Genomic DNA, 21723 nt, shown 5'->3' on the forward strand with positions numbered 1-21723 from the left:
CGCAGCTGAATGATTTACATCTGTGAGCCAGCATAAGTACATGTGGGGGTTGCCTGGTTGCTAGGGAATCCCCACATGTGCTTAAGCTGGCTAACAGATGTAAATCATTCAGCTGCGGCGATGAAAACTAAATCTCAGAGCACTAAAAAATACTCGGAGGACCCCCGAGCATGCTCGAGAAATCTTGTGTAACGAGTATATTCGCTCATCACTAGTGTTGAGCATTCCGATACCGCAAGTATCGGAATTCCGATACCGAGATCCGATACTTTTGTGGTATCGGTATCGGATACATAGAGATGTGTAAAATAAAGAATTAAAATAAAAAATATTGATATATTTACCTCTCCGGCGGCCCCTGGACTCAGCGCGGGTAACCGGCAGGCTTCGTTGTTCAAAATCAGCGCTTTTAGGACCTGAGAATCACGTCCCGGCTTCTGATTGGTCGCGGGCCGCCCATGTGACCGCCACGCGACCAATCACAAGCCGTGACGTCATTCGCAGGTCCTTAACGCGCTCATTTTTTAAAAATGAGCGCGGTAATGACTTTCAAAGACGTAGCGGCTTGTGATTGGTCGCGTGGCCACGACCAATCACAAGCCGCTACGTCACCGCAAGCTATTAACGCGCTCATTTTTAAAAATGAGCGCGTTAATGGCTTTCAAAGACGTAGCGGCTTGTGATTGGTCGCGGCCACGCGACCAATCACAAGCCGCTACGTCTTTGAAAGCCATTACCGCGCTCATTTTTAAAAAAATGAGCGCGTTAAGGACCTGCGAATGACGTCACGGCTTGTGATTGGTCGCGTGGCGGTCACATGGGCGGCCCGCGACCCAGGGCCGGCTCCAGGTTTTTGAGGGCCCCGGGCGAAAGAGTCTCAGTGGGCCCCCCCCCCCCCCTTTAACACATACCCGATTTATGATGCACAGATATGGCAGAGAAATGTATAGGACAATGCCAGATTTCACTTCTTACATGAGTGACAGCTATTGTAAATTCTGCAGTGTATATATACAGGACAGGAGGAGTGGTACTGTGCAGTGTATATATACAGGAGGGAAGGTGCTGTGCAGTGTATATATACAGGAGAGGTGCTGTGCAATGTATACATACAGGAGGAAAGGTGCTGTGCAGTGTATATATACAGGGGGAAAGGTGCTGTGCAGTGTATATATACAGGAGAGGTGCTGTGCAGTGTCGTGAGCAGGGCGTTGTTGTATCAGAAAATCTTTTCTGTTTTGAGTTTTTCTATGAAACAAAGACTTTTCTACATAAACAACGTTGTTTGGTTTTGCGGCCCTAACAGATCTGTGCTACAAAGTAACATCGCTCGGGCATTAATGAGGGACCTGATGCTGAATCCTTTCCACAAACCCTAATGACCCAATTAGTGCCCCGTCATTAGAAGCTCATTAAACGCCTCCCTGTCCCGAGCAATCATGTACAGTATGGGGGGATCCTGCAGCCCACCCGTGACTGCTCCATACCATACACTGCCCTCTGTCGCTCTCACTATTATCCTGTGCATTTCTCCTTCATCGTTACCCCATGTTACACTTGTCACCCCCCACTACAGAGTAGCAGGGCAGCCAATGTCACCCCCTCCCGGACCCTAATGGCAGCAGGAAATGTCTGCTCCTCTATTGGGTTGGAACCTGATTTAATCAAGGAATAATGTGGATTTGTTGCCGGTGGCTGCAGGGGAAGGGTTAAGTGATGCCATGTCCTTGGTGGGAGCAGTGGCAGCTGCTGGGACCTGGACAGACACAACCAATGTTGCTGTGACTGCACAGTGTGACCTGGAGGAGAGAAGCTGAGACTCCGGAGCAGAAATCACCCACATGCCAGCACTAGGCAGAGTCCCTCCAGTCACCAGCATGGGGCCACGGGGCCCCAACCTACAGCCCACATGGCAGCAGCTCCCCTTCCTCCTGGCATCTGGTTAACCCCATTTATGCGGGTCAGATTGTTATATTTAAGGTTTAGCAATAACCTTCATACAGATGGGAAGGGGTTAAGCTTCTTCCTACCCCACTGTTGCAGGTTTGGTGCAGCATGCATGTATTCTGGGTGAGCTGGGTGGCTGCAGGCTGCACCCCACCAGCTGCTCCTCCAGACATCACCCACATTTTTAGGCAGCAGAGACAGACAGCAGCAGACTGAGCCACAGGACCAACTGCAATTATTGCTGGATACCGTTGCACTCTGGTAGGACTAGCTCCTCCGGAATCTTCCTGATAAGTTCAGCTCAGCAGCACTGTCTGCAGCCAGCCAGGGGCCAGAGCAGAGAACTGCTCTCTCCCCCACAAACAGTCACGCTGGCTGCCTTCTCTTAACCCCTATGTGTGCCTGCCTGGCTGCACTGACTGAGTGAGAAGATGCTTGTGTCAGAGCTGGCACATAGGGGTTAAGAGAACGCAGCCAGCAGTGACTTTGTGGGCGGAGAGAGCATGTTATCTCCTGCTCTGCTCTCCCAGCTGCTAGTGGGCCCCCCTTTCTTCCCAAGGCCCCGGCATTTGCCCGCTGTGCCGGGTGCTGACGCCGGCCCTGCCGCGACCAATCAGAAGCCGGGACGTGATTCTCAGGTCCTAAAAGCGCTGATTTTGAACAAAGAAGCCTGCCGGTTACCCGCGCTGAGTTCAGGGGCCGCCGGAGAGGTAAATATATCAATATTTTTTATTTTAATTCTTTATTTTACACATCCCTATGGATCCCAGGGCCTGAAGGAGAGTTTCCTCTCCTTCAGACCCTGGGAACCATGGGAATACCTTCCGATACTTGATGTCCCATTGACTTGTATTGATATCGGCGATATCCGATATTTTTCGGGTATCGGCCGATACTATCCGATACCGATACTTTCAAGTATCGGACGGTATCGCTTAACACTACTCATCACTATGCAGGACAATGCTCCATCAGATGCCTCCAGCTACTTCACAGCGTGGCTGGCCAGTAAAGGTCTCAAAGTAGAAAAAATAATGACATTGCTCCCTTGTTCACCTGATCTGAACCTCATAGAGAACCTGTGGTCCCTCATAAAATGTGAGATCTACAGGGAGGGAAAATAGTCCACCTCTCGGAACAGTGTCTGGGAGGCTGTGGTGGCTGCTGCACACAATGTTGATCGCAAACAGATCAAGCAACTGACAAAATCTATGGATGGAAGGCTGTTGAGTGTCATCGTAAAGAAAGGTGGCTATATTGGTCACTAATTTTTTGGGGTTTTGTTTTTGCGTGTCAGAAATGTTTATTTCTAAATTTTGTGCAGGTATATTGGTTTACCTGGTGAAAGTAAGATGGGAATATATTTGGTTTTTATTAAGTTGCCTAATTCTGCACAGTAATAGTTACCTGCACAAACAGATATCCTCCTAAGGTAGCCAAATCTAAAAAAAAAAAAAAAAAAAAAACACACTCCAACTTCCAAAAATATTAAAGTTTGATATTTGAGTCTTTTGGGTTGATTGAGAACATAGTTGTTGATCAATAATACAAAAATAATCCTCTAAAATACATCTTGCCTAATAATTCTGCACACAGTGTATAACTTTAAGCCTTTTAGAGATAATTTCACCTTCAACTTGCGTAACTGCACAATAACAGTACTTTTGGCCAGGGGTCACTGTGTATGGTTATTTTAAAGCCGTGAGGCCAGCAGAAAAGACTTGTGAGCATTATAGAAAAATATTTTAGAATCGAGAATCCTCAGTGGTTGATACCTTTTTAATGGCTATCTGAAAGGATAGTAACAAATTGCAAGCTTTAGAGACTACTCAGGCCTCTTCATCAGGAACAGACTGATGAAGAGACCTGAGTAGTCCCGAAAGCTTGCAATTTACCATATTTTCAGTTAGGCTACTTTCACACTTGCGTTGTTTTCAATACGTCGCAATGCGTCGTTTAGGGGAAAAAACGCATCCTGCAAAGTTGTTTGCAGGATGCGTTTTTGCCCCATAGAGTAACATTGCCGATGCACTGCGACGTATTGACACACGTCGCAACCGTCGCATGACGGTTGCGACGTATTGTGGCGGACCGCCGGGAGCAAAAACGTTAAATGTAACAGTTTTTTTGCTGCCGACGGACCGCTTTTTCCGCAATGCGACGGGCCGAATCCGACGCTAGTATGAAAGTAGCCTTAGCCGTTAAAAGGCATCAACCACTGAGGACTCCTAATGCTAAATATTTTTCTCTCTACTGGCTAACACAGTACCAAGATATTTCTTTCCTGTAAGCATTATACTATTATTTATTCTTGGAGTCTAACATTTTGTTGAGTGTCATGCTATATAAATATATTTTCATTATTCGAGAAGGAGGAACTGGATGGACAAATGTCTTTTTTCGGCCTTACTAACTATGTTACTATGTTACTATGAGGAGACACAAACAGGTGTAATACTGTATTGCGATTGTTTATCAGTATTAAGATTACCTACATATTTGCTCTATATTGTAATTTTTCATCAGTATTAAGATTACCTACATATTTACTCTATATCTGATTGATCAGTGATTTCTTTGAGGCAATACAACATAAGCACCTTACTAACTTACTGCACAATCTTAGTGGCCACCATCTCCGGTACATTGGATCCACAGTTTCACACTGGCTGACATCTATGAAATTTGCTAATCAGGCACAACTTCACTAGCTGGGCTCACCACGGAGGCTCAGATTCAGTGTGTGTGATCTAGCCTGCATCATAGGTGTGGCATATTCCTGCAGTCTCATAGGCATGCAGTGTCTGTCAGCAGTCCGGCCCTCACAGACCAACCACTACTACATCTCTGCTATGCTCTGTCACACCAGACATGCCAAAACCCCAATAATACATAGACTAGTATTGGGAGCAGTATGGCACCATGCTGCAGCATCTCCATGCCCTGCTTACCATGGACTTCACATGCCTTTGCAGTTCCCTGTACATTACATGTTGGCATCAATACGAGAGGTATGCTGGAAAAAATTAAGGTACAGTCAACGGGCAGAGTTGGCCTGTTTATGGGGGCAATGTAGAGTGAAATGCCTTCCAGCAAGTAAACCACATGCATACATCACAAGACATGGTCCAGGTTTACATCAGGGTCCCAGGCACCCCGTGACACGTTACTGGTTATTTAGGAGAACATTAGTTACTGGGAGCCTGGACTGTCAGCTAACATTCTTGTTTGGTGCCATATGGTCGTAGTGCTATAGAGAAGGAATAATTTACAGCCTATGGCCGTGTTGTGTCCATGATGAGATTATAAGCAGTGTATTTGTGTGACCTGCTCTATCAAGAATTAGGCTACTTTCACACTAGCGTCGGAATCTCCCCGTCGCAATGCGTCGGGCAGAGATTCCGACGCTAGCGTTTAATGCACTGCACAACGGAGGCAGCGGATGCATTTCTCCGGCGCATCCGCTGCCCCATTGTGAGGTGCGGGGAGGTACGGGCGGAGTTCCGGCCGCGCATGCGCGGTCGGAAAAAGCGGTCCGTCAGGAGCAAAAAAAGTTACATGTAGCGTTTTTTGCTCCCGACGGTCCGCCAAAGCACGACGCATCCGTCGCACGACGGATGCGACGTGTGGCAATCCGTCGCAATGCGTCATCAATACAAGTCTATGGGGAAAAAACCCATCCTGCAAGCACTTTTGCAGGATGCGTTTTTTCTGCAAAATTACGCATTGTGACGGATTGCAGATAACGCTAGTGTGAAAGTAGCCTTAAATAATTACAGGGAAAAAAAGTAATAGACCCTTAAAGAAAATATTTATCATGGTTGCTTTTTTCCTATTTGCAAACAGTCAATACTAAACCATTTATTTCATTTTATTTATGCTAGGACTTGACCCATCTCAGTTTCGTGCTCAGCAGCACTATCATAAAGATGAGGAGAACGATGCTTTGCTTGGTGGTCCAGCCCAACTAACCGATGAAGAGAAGTACAGGGACTGCGAGCGATTCAAGTTCTGCTGCCCTAAGTGTGGAACAGAGAACATATATGACAATGTCTTTGATGGTTCGGTTAGTATCACAAGCTAATCAATCTTATGGTTATGGATCCTCAAAGGTATAGGAATATAATGAGTTGTGTGGCAGCCTATTATTCCAATGTTTGTCCCAAGCAATGTTATTCTGGAAACTTCCAAACTAAACCCTGCTAAGACTATACACCGTGCTAGCTACGGGAATACTTACTCTCAAATTAAGGCCACAAAGAAAGCAAAAAGTTTATATACGTTCACTGTGCAGTTTTGTCTGAGCTCCTGCCCAACACTCATTAGGACTTATTCAGATGTCAGTGTTTTTTTTTTAATACCACGTATATTTAGAGTAGAGGTAATATGACACACATACCAAACGGTGATTGGTGTTTAACCCCTTTCTGCCAGCTAACAGAAAAGTACGTCAGCTGGCAGTATCTCCCGCTTTGAGGTGGACTCCGGCAGTGAGCCCACCTCAGTCGCGACATGTCAGTTGTTTTCAACAGCTGAAATGTGCTCGCAATAGGCGCGAGCGGAATCGCAATCCACCCGCACCCATTAACTAGTTAAATGCCGCTGTCAAACGCGGAGAGCGGCATTTAACAAGCGCTGCTGGCAGCGCGGCCAGAAGAACGTGCACCGTTGACCCCCGTCACGTGATCGGGGGTCTTCGGTGCATTGCCATTACAACCAGAGGTCTCCTTGAGACCTCTATGGTTGTTGATGGCAGATTGCTGTGAGTGCCACCCTGTGGTTCAGGGCCAGCTCCAGGTTTTTGAGGGCCCTGGGCGAAATAGTCTGTGGGCCCCTTTAACACATACCACAATTCATGATGCACAGATACAGCAGAAAAATATAGGTATAGTACAATGCCAGATTTCTCGTCTTAAATGAGTGATAGCCAGGGGTGGATTAAGGGTAGCCCGGGCTGTTCAGACACTGTGGGCCCCCCGGTTCATGCGACAGGGTCATCATATACCCGAACCAGATTATTTCAGAACAATTTTCGGGGCCCCCTTGAGACTCCGCCCAGGCTCCACCCCAGCCCCGCCTCCAGCCCAGCCCCACCTCCACCACTTGAACTGTCAACAGTCCCACCGCTCTCTTTTGGAAAAACTCCACTTCTCACCTATCACACATTAACTGTTCCCATCACCAGATCACACATATAGCCGGCAGCTTTTGTTTTGGCCAAAAGATTTTTTTAAGCCGCCACCATAACACGGTAGGCACTTTTGGCCGGGCCATACTCTACTGTAACCTGTTAAATATTTGTTAAAATATGCAATCCAATTTAGGTATATTTTTATTTATTTTTCAATTTTTAAAATGACCAATAATATCACATACAAGGAACAAATACCACCGCACCATGACCAGACCACATATTACCACCACAAAGTGACCAAATAGCATGTACAAGGCACAAATACCGCAACACCATGTCCAGACCACATATTACCACCACATAGTGACTGAATACTACAATACTGATCAGTAATAAAAGAAACCTGCAATACTATCACCATAAGTGCCATTATACACAGGAGATCTGTACTTAGTATGCAGTGTCTGTGTAAAGGTAATACAGTGATCACTGGTGACATTATACACATCCAGTTCTTGTTAAAGCATTTTCTGATGAAGGTCCTGTGACCTTATACACAGGACTTCCCTATATAGTATACAGTGTATAGTGTCTGTGTACAGGTAACACACTGACTCACCAGTGACATCTCTAGGTGAAGTCCTTCATCTTTGTTTTTCATCTTTTATCTTGCACAGTTTGCCATCACTTCTTCCAGCCAGGGCTCGTCTCTGCAGGAAATAAGTTATCTCTAGCTCCGCTTGCAGAACACATTACTTAATTTTTCCCAACTTCTACATTACACTGCATGAAGAAATAAAAACGACAGAGTATCACTCTACACAGCAACTGGACTGCCCCCCCCAATTTAAAGCTGTATAATCAAAAAATAAATACATCACTTTCAGTAATAATATCCCTTAATTAGCCCCTATGGTAATAATATTCCCCATCCTTGCCCCCCGTGTATCTCATTCCTGGCTTCAACCATATGTTCTCCCATCCTGCCCTCATGACTATCCACTCTGCCCCATATGATCTCCCCATCTGACTCCATCGTAGCCATCCTGCCCTATGATCCTGCACGATCTGTCTCCAATCCTGTCCCCATGTCTTTCATTCTGCCCCGTGTCTCCAATCCTGCCCGTGTCTCCATTCGGCCTCATCTGTTTCCAATCCTGCCCCCAGTGTCTCCAGTCTTGCCCCATGTGTCTCCAATCTCACATTCTGCCCCCGTGTCCAGCACTCTGCCCCCGTGTCCAGCACTCTGCCCCCGTGTCCAGCACTCTGCCCCCGTGTCCAGCACTCTGCCCCCGTGGTATATAGCACTCTGCCCCCGTGGTATATAGCACTCTGCCCCCGTGGTATATAGCACTCTGCCCCCGTGGTATATAGCACTCTGCCCCTGTAGTATATAGCAGTGTGGGCACCATACCCCGGAAAGAAAAAAAAAAATTAAAATTAAAAATAGTTATATACTCGCCTTCTGACGGCCCCCGGATCCAGCCCAGGCCTTAGCGATGCTCCCGCCAGCTCCCGTTCCCATTGATGCTTTGCGACAATGACCTGTGATGACAAGAAATGGGGTGTGGAGAGCACCACTATACAGTACTATCACGGTACACGGAAGTGAGACAGAGGGAATGGTGAACCTGAGGGTGGACCCTTCTGGGTCGCGGCCCCAGAGCCCCCAAGGACGAGCAAACCTGATGGACGCACCCCCTATACAGGGAGTGTTAGGAGCAGGCCCAAGGAGGATGGAACCGCAACTGCCGGAGCCAAAGGGATGAATGGGTCAAGATGGTATGCAGGAACGCTGAGGATAAGAAGATGACGAGGTGGTGAGCTGGAGAAGAAACAAAAAGAGGAAGTGACGGCAACACTTTAGAGAATGAAGGCAGAGGGGGACAATAGAACCAGGAATAGACAAGCACGGGAGGAAAGGAGCACTTGGAACTAGGAAGTGAGAAGGGAGAAGGCGGCCTGAGAACGATGCAGGATAAGCTACAAAGCAGAATCGCAGCAGCGAAGATATACAGGCGCTTACCTGGGTAAGCGCCAAGCAGAAATACCTGGTGGGCACCGCCATATTGGAGGTGGGGCCACCGGGTCACGACCTCCCAGAAACCCGAGCGGCGGATGAGACTCTACGGTGCATGCGCGGACCGCCGACGTGCCGGGAGCCAGAAAAGCTGGGCAGAAAAGAACGAAGAGGGACGTCGGGAGCACGCCGGCCGGACAGGTAAGTATCAGGGATTGTGATAATACCCCCTCTCTTACTCCCCCTCTTTTTAAAGCTGGAAAGAAACCTCTTTAAAATATGGGGTGCATTGATGTTTTCTCGAGGTTCCCACGATCTCTCCTCAGGACCAAATCTCTTCCAGTCAATTAAAAATAACGTCCGACCCCTAACAGTCTTTTGGGCTAAATTATCCTTAACTTCGAATAGATCATCAGAAGTGGAGAAAGAAGGGACAAAAGATGGAGACGAGTGAAAACTATTAAAACCAACACACAGAATGAGCAATGGACGGCACTAGAGAAGCACAAATCAATATGGACATACACTCCTTAAAGAACATCCGAAAAATACGCAGGTGGCACGAATATTCTGGGTATATGGTGCTCAGCACTGATAGGCAATCCAGAGAAATACGATGAAACAAGAAAAGAAAACAGTGCGGCACTCACCCTTATTATTTGAAGCTGTGAAATCGTGCTCTTTATTGGAGAAAAATGTATAAAACATCCATTAGGACATCAGGTCAGCGAGAGGGTGCGGAGGTGGAGTGTGGACGACGGCCGTTTCGCACGGTATGTGCTTCAACGGGTCCAGTTCACTGATTACTATACGTCATTTCCTTATAAAGGGTTTCCGACGTGTGAATACAATGACAACAGTGCATATTCACCTACACATGAACTAAGTGAAATTGTGCAAATAATATACATCAATAAACAGTAATCAAATTGCAATATTGCAACACTAAAAGTTTGTTTCAGACTTGCTTAATTATTATATAGTAATAACATTTCCATATGTAATTAAATATTTTTAAATATTTTTTAAACATTTTACTTTTTTCATTCAGAAGCATAAAAACCTCTTATACTAAAGAAATACCGACATGTCTAATTTGTCATTTAAGCCTATTGGCCCTTGCGCGTTAGTGTTCAGAATCCACCGGGCTTCTTTCTGCAATAGTAGTCTATTTTGATCTCCTCCCTGCGAGGGATATTTCACTATCTCTATACCAGCAAAAAGCAATAAATTAGGATTAGCGTTGTGCTTTTCTCTCATGTGTTGAATCAATCTCTGACAGCCTTTCCCTGTAGCAATTGAGTTATAGTGTTCAGTGAACCTTTTTATCAGCGGTCTTATAGTTTTCCCGATGTAGAAATACCGGCACGGGCAGAAGAGAACATACACAACAAATTTGCTCTTACAGGATATAAAATCCTGAATTTTATGTGTAATAGAGCCAATGTGAATGGGATTGTGTGTAACATGGAGATGACAAAACCTGCAGTTTCCGCATTTATGATTACCTACTGGCGCATTATTAGTTAACCAATTTTGTTTAGTAGCTAAGATTTTATTGTGTACTAATAAATCAGATAAATTATGTGCTCGTTTATATACAAATTTTGGAGCATGACTATTAATAGACATCAGATCTCTATCTGTTTGTAAAACATGCCAATTTTTACGTATAGAGGCATGAATAGCTTGGTCCAAATTGGTATGTTTAAAAGAAAAAGGATAAGATGGGGGGAATTTTTCAGCACCAATTATTCCTTTTGATAAAGAATGTTTTACTCCACTCCTTTTACTTATCTTTTTGGGAGAATTCTTTAATGCGTTTTTCTGCTTCTATTAATGTTTGTTTCGGATAACCTCTATCAATGAAACGAGATTTTAATTCATCAATCTGTTCCTCAAATATTTTATTATTACTATTAATTTTACGCAATCTAACCATTTGGCTGTATGGCAATCCTCTTTTTGTATGGGCTGGATGATCACTATCAAAATGGAGCATATTATTTGTTGCGGTTTCTTTTCTGAACACTTTAGTTACTATTTCGCTGTCCACAATCTCTATTTTTACATCCAAGTATTCTAAACTGTCTGCTCCAAAACAAGAGGTAAACATCATATTTTCTGAATTAGAAACGTTAAGATATTTTACAAAATCATTAAATACTGTTTTATCCCTGTCCCAAATTATAATATCATCCACAAATCTTACATAGAAGCGGATGTTTCAGAAAAGGGTTATTGATATTATTGATATAAGTATCTTCGAAGGCAGCCAAAAATAGATTTGCATAAGTGCATGAAGTGGGCGTACCCATGGCAGTCCCCATCAATTGTTTATACCATTTATCCATGAACTTAAACGAATTATGGGACAAAATGAAATCCAGGCTTTCCAGAATAAAAGAAATTATATTAGAATCTAAATTTCTATTTTGTAAGATTTTTTGAATCGCCTGTATACCTTTTTCTTTTGGGATACGGGTATAGAGATTTACTACATCAATAGATGTCAATGAAAAAGTAGGTTGCCAATCTATTTCCTTTAGGGCCCGCACTAGATCTCCTGAGTCTTTTATATATGAAGGAATGGATTGAAGTAATGGTTTTAACAACCAATCAATATATTGTGATAGGGGTTCTGTAACCGAATTTATCCCTGAAATTATAGGGCGGCCTGGAGGTTCCTTCATGCACTTATGAACCTTTTCTTAGCAAAGATCTCAACTTAGTTTTATAGTTTTGGGTGGGATTTTGTGACAACACACAATAAGTGTTTTCGTCATGTAATTGTGAGAGGGCTTCAGATATATAGTATTGCTTATCCATTATTACTATATTGCCACCTTTATCTGCTCTCCTGATAACGATATCATCCCACTTTTGCAATTCTTTTAAAGCAAGAAGTTCTTTATTACTTAGATTTTTACTGGGAGCTTGATATAGAATAGCTTCTACATCTTTAATTACTAGTTCTTGAAAGAGATCGATAACGTTACCAGGAGACACAGGAGGGACGAACCGTGACTGATTACCACCCTTAAAGGGTTTTGTCTGAGGACTGATGGTATTTTTTATATTAGTAGATGGCAATAAAGAAGGATCATTTATACTCAGCAGCAAAATAGAATCGTCCATTTCAGCAGTGTTCTGAGATGATGGCACCATAAATCCCAGAGAGCCTATATCTTCATCCGAACTATTAAATACTGCGGAAGAAGCGAGACTTGAAAAGTATTAGGAATACGCAAAGAGGCAGGCAATTTTAACTTATAAGCTACATCATTGATTCGACTAGAAATTTCAAAGGGACCAATGTAACGAGGGCCCAGTTTGTGAGGGGATTTTCAGTCTAATGTAATGAGAGGAGAGCCAGACCTTATCCCCTGGTTGGTATGGAGGAGCATCAAGACGTCTCTTATCTGCATACTTTTTCATTCGATTACTAGCCTTTATAAGAGCCTCTTTAGTCTCCTGCCAATATGTAGAGGAAAACCATGAAGTCGGAAGATATGATGAATGAAGATCTTCGCTAATTCGGGAGCAGATGGTAATCCAGATAAGGGTACGAAGTGGGCCATCTTGGAAAATCAATCCACAACTACCAAAATGACGGAACAATTTGAGGAGCGAAGGAGATCCGTGATGAAGTCCATAGCAAAATGACTCCAAGGACTTGAAGGCACTGGAAGCGGATTCAAGAGTCCTGAAGGTAATTGCCAAGGAACTTAGTTCTTAGCGCAAGAGGTGCACGAAGCCGAGAAATCCAGGACATGTTGACGAAGAGACGGCCACCAATAGTGGCGTGAAATAAGAGAGAGAGTCTTCTTGCCTCCTGCATGCCCGGCAAACTTGGAGGAGTGAACCCACTGCAGAACCCTCCTGTCACCGCTTGCCACGAAGGTCTTCCCAGGAGGCGGAGAAATTACATCCAAAGGAGCCACGGAAATGATCCTAGCTGGATCAATAATATGTGCAGGACTCTCTACTTCATCCAAAGGTTGAAAGGATCGGGAGAGAGCGTCGGCTCTGTTGTTTCTATCACCTGGACGGAAGTGGAGCTCAAAATCAAAACGTCCAAAGAACAAGGACCCTTTGGCTTATCGAGGATTTAGTCTTTGGGCAGACTGAACATAGGCCAGATTCTTATGATCCGTAAAAATAATGAAGGGATGAACAGCCCCTCGAGGAGATAACGCCACTCCTCTAAGGCCAACTTAATGGCTAACAGCTCTTTGTCACCAATGGAATAATTACGTTCTTAGGAGAACGATTTAGAGAAGAAGCCACACGTGACAATACGTCCAGAAACAGATCTTTGTAAAATCACTGCTCCAACTCCTATGGAAGATGCATCCACCTCAAGATCAAAGGGTTTGTTGGCATCTGGACGGTGCAGCATTGGGGCAGCAGCAAATCTCTGTTTCAAAGTTAGAAATGAGTTCTGCGCTTCCGAGGACCAGTAGTTGGAATCAACTCTTTTGCGGGTGAGAGCTGAGATGGGTTTGGATAATGAGGAGAAATGAGGGATGAATTGCCTATAATAGTTGGCGAATCCATAAAAACGTTTAATGGCTTTTACCTCGAAGGGCCGTGGCCAATCCATAACAGCAGACACCTTAGCTGGGTCCATCCTTAGACCGGCATCAGAAACAATATATCCAAGAATAGGTACACTGAACTGTTCGAAAACACATTTTTCAATCTTGGTGAAAAGATGATTCTCCCGGAGACGCTGTAAAACTAGACGGATGTAACGTCGATGGGTGGAGAGATCAGGAGAGAAGGTGAGAATGTCATCAAGATAGACCACGGCACTAGCATAGAGGCAATCTCTGAAGATGTCGTTTACAAACTCTTGAAATACAGCAGGTGCATTGCAGAAGCCGAAAGGCATAACTAGGTATTCGTAGTGACTGTCTCGAGTATTGAATGCAGTCTTCCACTCCTCTCCTGCACGAATATAAACCAGGTTGTAGGCTCCTCGAAGATCCAGCATTGTAAACACTCGTGCCCCTCTAAGACGGTCAAAAAGCTCGGAGATTAGTGGCAATGGGTATTTGTTTTTTCTTTATCGCCTCTCATTGGGGGACACAGGAACCATGGGTGTATGCTGCTGCCACTAGGAGGCTGACACTATGCAAATAAAAAAATTAGCTCCTCCTCTGCAGTGTACACCCCACCGACTGGCATTAAACTCTTCAGTTTAGCTTAGTGTCAGTAGGAGGTGGACACGGGTCTTTCATTAGACCCTTATCTACCTCAATGTGCGTCGTTTCTTTTCAGGTTTTCCGGAGGGATACAGGGTGAGCAGTCACGCCTGTAGTCCCACAATACGGACTATGAGTACGGCGTGTACTGCCACCCCGTATCCTCATAGATCCCTCTCCAGGACCAAGATCCTAGCACAGAAGCGTGCTCAGAAGTCCGGTCCTGGCTCCGTCCCCCACCCACTCGCCTACCAGAGCCTGTCGGTCGGAGGAGACGAGGACGTCCATCACAGCTCCGTGGACGTCTCATTCCCCTCAGGTTAGTAACGGCGTGGGATGTTTAGGTGAGTATTTCCCCTGGCGGGCTCTCCATTCCCCCGGGATCCTTTCTCCAGATGTCCCCCGGTCCTCCCTCATGGCGTTTGTTTTGGGGGGGATCCCAGGGACTGCCACGGGGGCTGTGGCTCATTTTCCTCCGGGGCTCTCCTTCATTGGCGGCCGCACAGCCACGGTGTCTCCCTTGTGGAGTCTCGGCCTGGCGGGCTGCCGCGCCGCTCCCCCTTGCGGTCTCGCTTCTCGGCGGCCGCGGTGTGTCCTGTGTCTGCACGGCGTCCTTGGCAGGGTGCCGTGCCGCTTGCTTTCTGCGGCGCTCCGACGCCGCCACTCTCCAGCGGCGCTCCGGCGCCGCTATTCTCAGGCGGCGCTCCGGCGCCGCGATCCTCTGGCGACGCTCCGGCGCCGCGATTCTCCGGCGCCGGCCTCTAGTTTGGGTCCCGGCTTCTGCCGGGGCCTGCCTCTGGCGCCGCGGCCCCGCCGGTTCCGTTCGGGCAGCCTTGGCGGACTGCCGCTCTTCTCGGACTCTGCGGCGCGCTGCTCCGGCGCCGCGGTTCCCTTCTCCGGCGGCGCCGGTCTCTAATTTAGGTCCCGGCTTACGCCGGGGCCTACTTCCGGTTTCTCGGCTCCTCACTTCCGGTTCTGCGGGCGGGCTTCTTTCCCGCCCGACATACTGCGCCCTGCCCACCGGCGCCTCTGCGTCTGGCTCCACCCCCTTCCTCGTGGGTCCCTCGGCCGGTGTGCACCGCTTCTCACAGCAGCAGCACTCGCATCTTCTGTGGCTCAGCATCGCAGAATCAGCACCTCAGGGAAGTTCTCCGCCGAGGACAAGTGGGACATCTTCCAGGACCGGGTCCGTGAGTAGCTGCACTGCAGACTGACACCCCCCTCTGCCCACTGTCCCCTAACCCACTGGCATCTTCAGGGTCCCTAAAAATGTCTACCTCTAAAGGGGGCCGCTCTCGTCCCCCTACCTCTTCATCTTCTGCCTTAGTCACGTACTTTGCATGTTCGTCCTGTAACAGCAAACTTCCCTCAGGTCAGTCCTCCCCGCTGTGTCAGTCCTGCAGCAACCCGATTGTTCCCACCGCCCAGGATCCCCCGGCTGTTGCGCCCGAGAGTGATCCCCCCATCCCAGGCTGGGCCGCTTCTCTGTCAGAATCGGTGGCCAATTTAACACGGGTGTCTCAAACCCTGGTGTCCGCGCTGGATCGGTTACCCCTGCAGACCCCTGCAGTGGCCAGCGGGTCGCAGGAACCGCCGCCTGAGCCCTCCTTGATTAGCCACAAAAGGTCCAGACAGCAACGTCGGTCTGAGTCCTCTTCGCGTTCCATCTCGCCGCACGGCCCTCCCCCGCGGTTGGTGTCGCACCGTTCCTCCTCCCCTGAGTCAGGCGAGGCTTTATCTGATGCGCCCTCAGAGGAGATGTCGGAGTTGGATCCTAGCCAAATCGCCACCATGAGTGAGTCGGTCCAGAACCTCATTCGGGCTATAAACCAAACCTGCGGCATTAAGGATCCCTCTACGGAACCCGCAGATCAGGCGGTTTCGTTTAGACGGGCCAAACCACCTTCAAGATTTTTTGCCCCTCATCCTGAATTCGAGGAAATCCTGACCAGAGAGAGAGAGAATCCGACCAGACGTTTTCAGAGGGGAAAACGCCTGGGGGTGTTATATCCTTTTTCACCAGATCTTACCGCCAATTGGACGGTCTCTCCCTCGGTGGATCCACCTGTGTCCAGGCTGTCCACCAACACGGTGCTCCCACTGTCCGGCGGAGCGTCTCTGAAGGACTCTAACGACAGAGTTATAGAATCCTTCGCAAAATCTGCCTTCGAAGCGGCTTCAGCAGCGCTATGCCCGGCCTTTGCTTCCACTTGGGCCTCAAAATCCATCTCAAAATGGGCCAAGGATCTGCGGCGAGGTATCCTGGACGGGGCTCCTTCCGCGCAATTAGCGGAACTTGCCAACCAGATTTCCCACGCTGGTGAATACCTGGTTTCCGCCTCCCTGGATGTCGCGTCTTGTGCGGCTCAGGCTTCCAGCAATGCCGTTGCCATCCGCCGGACCGTTTGGCTCAAGGCCTGGCAGGCGGACTTGTCCTCCAAAAAGTCCCTCACTAGTCTGCCCTTCCAGGGCTCTCGTCTCTTTGGTTCCCAGCTGGACCAGATCATTAAGGACGCCACTGGGGGCACAAGTTCCCTTCTCCCCCAGGCTAAACCTCGTCGCCCTCCTCCTAGACGGCAGTTTCGCTCGTTCCGGCCCTTTCGTCGCTTCGCTGCGTCAAACTCCTTTTCCCAGCAGCAACAGAGGCCACAGGCACGTCAAGAGAAGAAGGCGGTGTCCTTCAGGCCCACTCCGTCCTGGCGTCCTCGCTATTCCCAGGGTAGATCGTCCAGGCCCAGGACTGGAAGATCCACTTCCGCATGACTCTCGGCAAGACTCCAGCCCAACTCCCAGGTTGGGGGGCCGTCTTCTCCGTTTCAGGGACGTCTGGATTTCCGCAGTAGAGGATGCATGGGTCAGGGAAGTTGTGTCTTCGGGATACAAAATAGAGTTCGCCTCCCGACCCAGAGATCGTTTCTTCCAATCTCGTCCTCCAAAAGATCCCGCTTTGGTTCCGGGCTTCTTCGCAGCCATCGCTTCTCTGCTCAAATCCGGGGTAATCGTTCCCGTCCCAGAAAAGGAACGGTACACGGGTTTCTACTCGAACCTCTTTGTGGTACCGAAAAAAGACGGCAAGGTTCGTCCCATTCTGGACCTAAAATTGTTGAACAGGAGGGTTCGCCTGAGACACTTCAGGATGGAATCCCTTCGTTCAGTAATTGCTTCCATGGAGGCTCAGGAATTTCTATGCTCTATAGATATCCAGGACGCCTACCTACATGTTCCAATATTTCCCGGACATCACCGTTTCCTGCGCTTCGCAGTGCAACAAGATCATTTTCAGTTCGTCGCCCTGCCGTTCGGTCTCGCAACCGCGCCAAGGGTGTTCACGAAAATCATGGCGGCGCTGATGGCCATTTTGAGAGTCAGAGGCTTGGTTCTGTTTCCATACCTCGACGACATCCTCATCAAGGCTCCGTCCTTTGCTCAGGCCCACGAAAGCTTGTCCATTGTTCTCGACACCTTATCCCGTTTCGGATGGCTGGTCAACCGGAAGAAGTCCTGCCTTATTCCTTCTCAGCGCATCATCTTTCTGGGCATGCTCTTCGACACTCGTCAGTCCAGAGTCTTCCTTCCCAAGGACAAGAGATCCACCCTTTGTCGGGACATTCTCTTGCTCCAGGGTCCTCGGCCTCCCTCCCTCCGATCGGCCATGAAGGTTCTGGGGAGGATGGTAGCTACCTTGGAAGCGATTCCCTTCGCCCAATTCCATTCTCGACCCCTTCAGCAAGCCATTCTGTCTCAGTGGGACAGGTCGGTCTTCTCCCTGGATCGGCCGATCAGACTCTCCTTTCGGGTCAAGCGGTCTCTCAACTGGTGGCTGACGTCTCCTCTCATCTCCCAGGGCAGGTCCTTCCTTCCGGTTCACTGGCAGGTGGTGACAACGGATGCCAGCCTGATCGGCTGGGGTGCGGTTTTTCGCCACCTGACGGTTCAGGGCCGTTGGTCGCTACAGGAGTCCGCGCTGCCGATCAACGTCCTCGAAATTCGGGCCATCTTTCTGTCCCTCCGCCATTGGGAAAGGATTCTCAGGGGCCTTCCAGTCCGGATCCAGACGGACAATGCCACGGCTGTGGCATATGTCAACCATCAGGGGGGGACTCGGAGCTCCTTGGCCCTTGCCGAGGTGTCCAAGATCCTCCTTTGGGCAGAGGCAACGGTTCCGGTGATATCCGCGGTGCATATCCCCGGCGTAGAAAACTGGGCCGCCGACTTCCTCAGCCGCGAGGGTCTCGCGGCGGGGGAATGGTCCCTGCATCCGGAGGTCTTCCATCAGATTTGTCTTCGATGGGGAACTCCGGATGTGGATCTCACGGCGTCTCGGATCAACAGGAAGGTTCCACAATTCGTCTCCAGGTCACGCGATCCTCTCGCAGTGGGCGTCGATGCTCTGGCCATTCCTTGGTCACAGTTCGAGATGCCCTATCTGTTCCCACCCCTTCCATTACTTCCCAAACTGTTGAAGAAGATCAAAGCGGAAGGGGTGCCGGTCATCCTGATCGCCCCGGATTGGCCCAGGAGAGCTTGGTTCGCGGAGCTCGTCAACCTTCTCGCGGACGCTCCCTGGCGCCTTCCAGACAGGCCCGATCTGCTGTCCCAGGGTCCTATCTGCCACCCGAATTCTCGGTCGCTCAGTTTAACGGCGTGGCTGTTGAGACCGCGGTTCTAAGAGCGTCCGGCCTTTCGGACCGGGTCATTCACACCATGATTCAGGCTCGGAAGCCTTCGTCTTCCAGGATCTACTACCGCACCTGGAAGGCCTACTTCCGTTGGTGCGAGTCCAACCGCGTGCCGCCTATGGTTTTTTCCCTGCCTTCTCTTTGGCCTTCCTTCAGGCAGGACTGGATTCGGGCCTGGCTCTTAGTTCCCTGAAGGGTCAGGTCTCTGCGCTTTCCATCCTCTTTCAGAAGACCTTGGCCTCTCGGCCACAGGTTAAGACCTTCTTTCAGGGGGTAGCCCACGCCGTCCCGCCGTACAGGGCCCCTGTGGAGGCATGGGACCTAAACCTGGTACTGGACGTTCTGAAGGTTTCTCCCTTTGAACCTCTTAGGGAGATTCCTCTATCAGTTTTATCTTGGAAGGTGGCCTTTCTTGTGGCCATCACGTCCATTCGCCGCGTTTCCGAGCTGGCGGCACTGTCTTGCCGCCCTCCGTTTTTGGTCATTCACCAGGACAAGGTGGTCTTCCGACCTCCACCTTCTTTTCTTCCTAAGGTGGTTTCCACCTTCCACCTCAACGAGGACATCGTTCTACCTTCCTTTTGTCCAGCTCCGACTCATCCTCTGGAGCGATCGTTGAACAAGCTGGACCTAGTCAGGGCAGTGAGGATTTATCTGGATAGAACATCCTCTTTCCGGAAGACGGATTCATTTTTCGTCATTCCTGATGGCACGCGCAGAGGCCAGCCGGCTTCTAAAGCGACTATTGCTCGCTGGATCAGAACGGCAATTTTGGAGGCTTACCGGGTCAAGAACAGAGTGCCCCCTCCTGGGATTAAGGCTCACTCTACCCGGGCAGTCGGCGCCTCCTGGGCGGTGCACCACAGGGCTTCCGCCCTACAGCTTTGCAAAGCGGCAACTTGGTCTTCCATCCACACGTTCGCCAAATTTTACAAGGTCCATACCTACGCATCGGCGGACGCCAGCCTAGGCAGAAGGATCCTGCAGGCGGCAGTGGTGAGTCCTCTGACCTGATGGAAGTCTGTTTTCCCGCCCTTGGGACTGCTTTGGGACGTCCCATGGTTCCTGTGTCCCCCAATGAGAGGCGATAAAGAAAACAGGATTTTTGGTTGCTTACCGTAAAATCTGTTTCTTGGAGCCTCCATTGGGGGACACAGCACCCTCCCAATGTTTTTGTTATATGTTCTCTGACTGTTCTCACGTTTACAGTTCTCAAGTTTGTGGTTATGGTTTTTCAACCTTGTTCTTTCTCCTACTGCTTTCTCACTAACTGAAGAGTTTAATGCCAGTCGGTGGGGTGTACACTGCAGAGGAGGAGCTAATTTTTTTATTTGCATAGTGTCAGCCTCCTAGTGGCAGCAGCATACACCCATGGTTCCTGTGTCCCCCAATGGAGGCTCCAAGAAACAGATTTTACGGTAAGCAACCAAAAATCCTGTTTTACCGTAATGTTGTTCAAACCTCTGTAATCTATGCAAGGACGAAGAGAGCCATCTTTTTTTTTTTTTTTTATAAAAAAAGAAACCAGCATCAGCGGGAGAAGAGGATTTCAGAATGAAGCCTTTGACGAGATTTTCTTGAACATACTCTGACATGGCTTGAGTCTCTGCAGGCGAGAGCGGATAGATTCTTCCTCGCGGAGGCATGGTACCGGATACAAAGTCTATTGGGCAGTCATAGGACCGATGTGGAGGAAGATTCTCTGCTTCCCTTTTATTGAAGACATCAGAAAAGGAAGAGTAAGCAGAAAGCAGGCAAGAAGGAGCCAGGGAAGAGCGAGAAACACGAACAGGACAATGAAGAACATCGCCATTATGCCAATCTAAAGCAGGCTCGTGGGTCCGCAACCATGGTAGACCTAGGAGAACAGAATGCGAAATATTGGCTAGAACATAAAACACAATTTTCTCTTTATGCAGAACCCCTACTTGAAGTTCTACTACCTGCGTGACTTGGGTTATAGTCTCTTGCAAGGGCTTGCCATCCACTGAGGCGAGGAAAAGGGGATTTTCTAACTACAGTTAAAAGCTGAAGGAACCCAGCGTCGGAAAGTTGTTTGGTCCTCATCACATCCTGTACATGCTGTGGTGTGATCACATGGGCATCATGTGCCGACTGAGGTCACGCAGGTCCTACACTTGCTCTCAGGACGCTGCACTTACACAATGTGACCGGCTCACTGCGGACCACTGGAGCAACTGTCACCGGCGGGACAGCGCTCCCATCCATCAGTCTTATCTAGACTGCATCATCTTCTTACTTTGTCAGGAATACCATTTACAGAACACAGATGGGATTTTGCCACAAACACAGAAAGGTACTGCCCCTCCTCCAACTTTTTATTGACTTGCTAATAGTGGTTAGAGATAACCCTGACCTCTTCTTTGTTGTATACAGCTATCTATTTTTTGGACCAGTGCACTTTAGAAGTGGATCTCTCATGCTAATTGCACCATCTATGGGACACTAACCCTAATGTACTGTGGTCTGTGGCCGATTACTGCCTGCTACTAGCCATCTCTCTACCTGACCGCCAATCTAACCTACATTTTAATTTATTTAAGCTACTGACTGGTATCTGCCGTAACCTACTTGTGGTCTTATATGTTTTAACTGTTTTAACCCTATTTGCATTAAATCGTTTTAATTCCATAGAAGGATAAGCGCAAACGCTCTTCATTGAATGGTTAAAAGCCGCCAGCCAATCAGCGGCTGGCAGGTGACGTCAGTGCG

General features: G+C 48.4%; 1 protein-coding gene across 3 annotated transcripts in view; it reads left to right on the forward strand.

Moving 5' to 3' along the window:
- Nucleotides 1-21723, forward strand: part of POLA1 (DNA polymerase alpha 1, catalytic subunit) — a 557049-nt gene that overhangs the window by 231460 nt on the left and 303866 nt on the right. For all 3 annotated transcript variants that reach the window (XM_069761539.1, XM_069761540.1, XM_069761541.1), the window contains exon 32: nt 5832-6013. In XM_069761539.1, coding sequence (XP_069617640.1) covers nt 5832-6013 — 182 coding nt within the window. The remainder of the gene's footprint in view (nt 1-5831; nt 6014-21723) is intronic.

The sequence above is a fragment of the Ranitomeya imitator genome, chromosome 3, assembly GCF_032444005.1.
Source record: "Ranitomeya imitator isolate aRanImi1 chromosome 3, aRanImi1.pri, whole genome shotgun sequence".
Classification (NCBI taxonomy): Eukaryota; Metazoa; Chordata; class Amphibia; order Anura; family Dendrobatidae; genus Ranitomeya; species Ranitomeya imitator.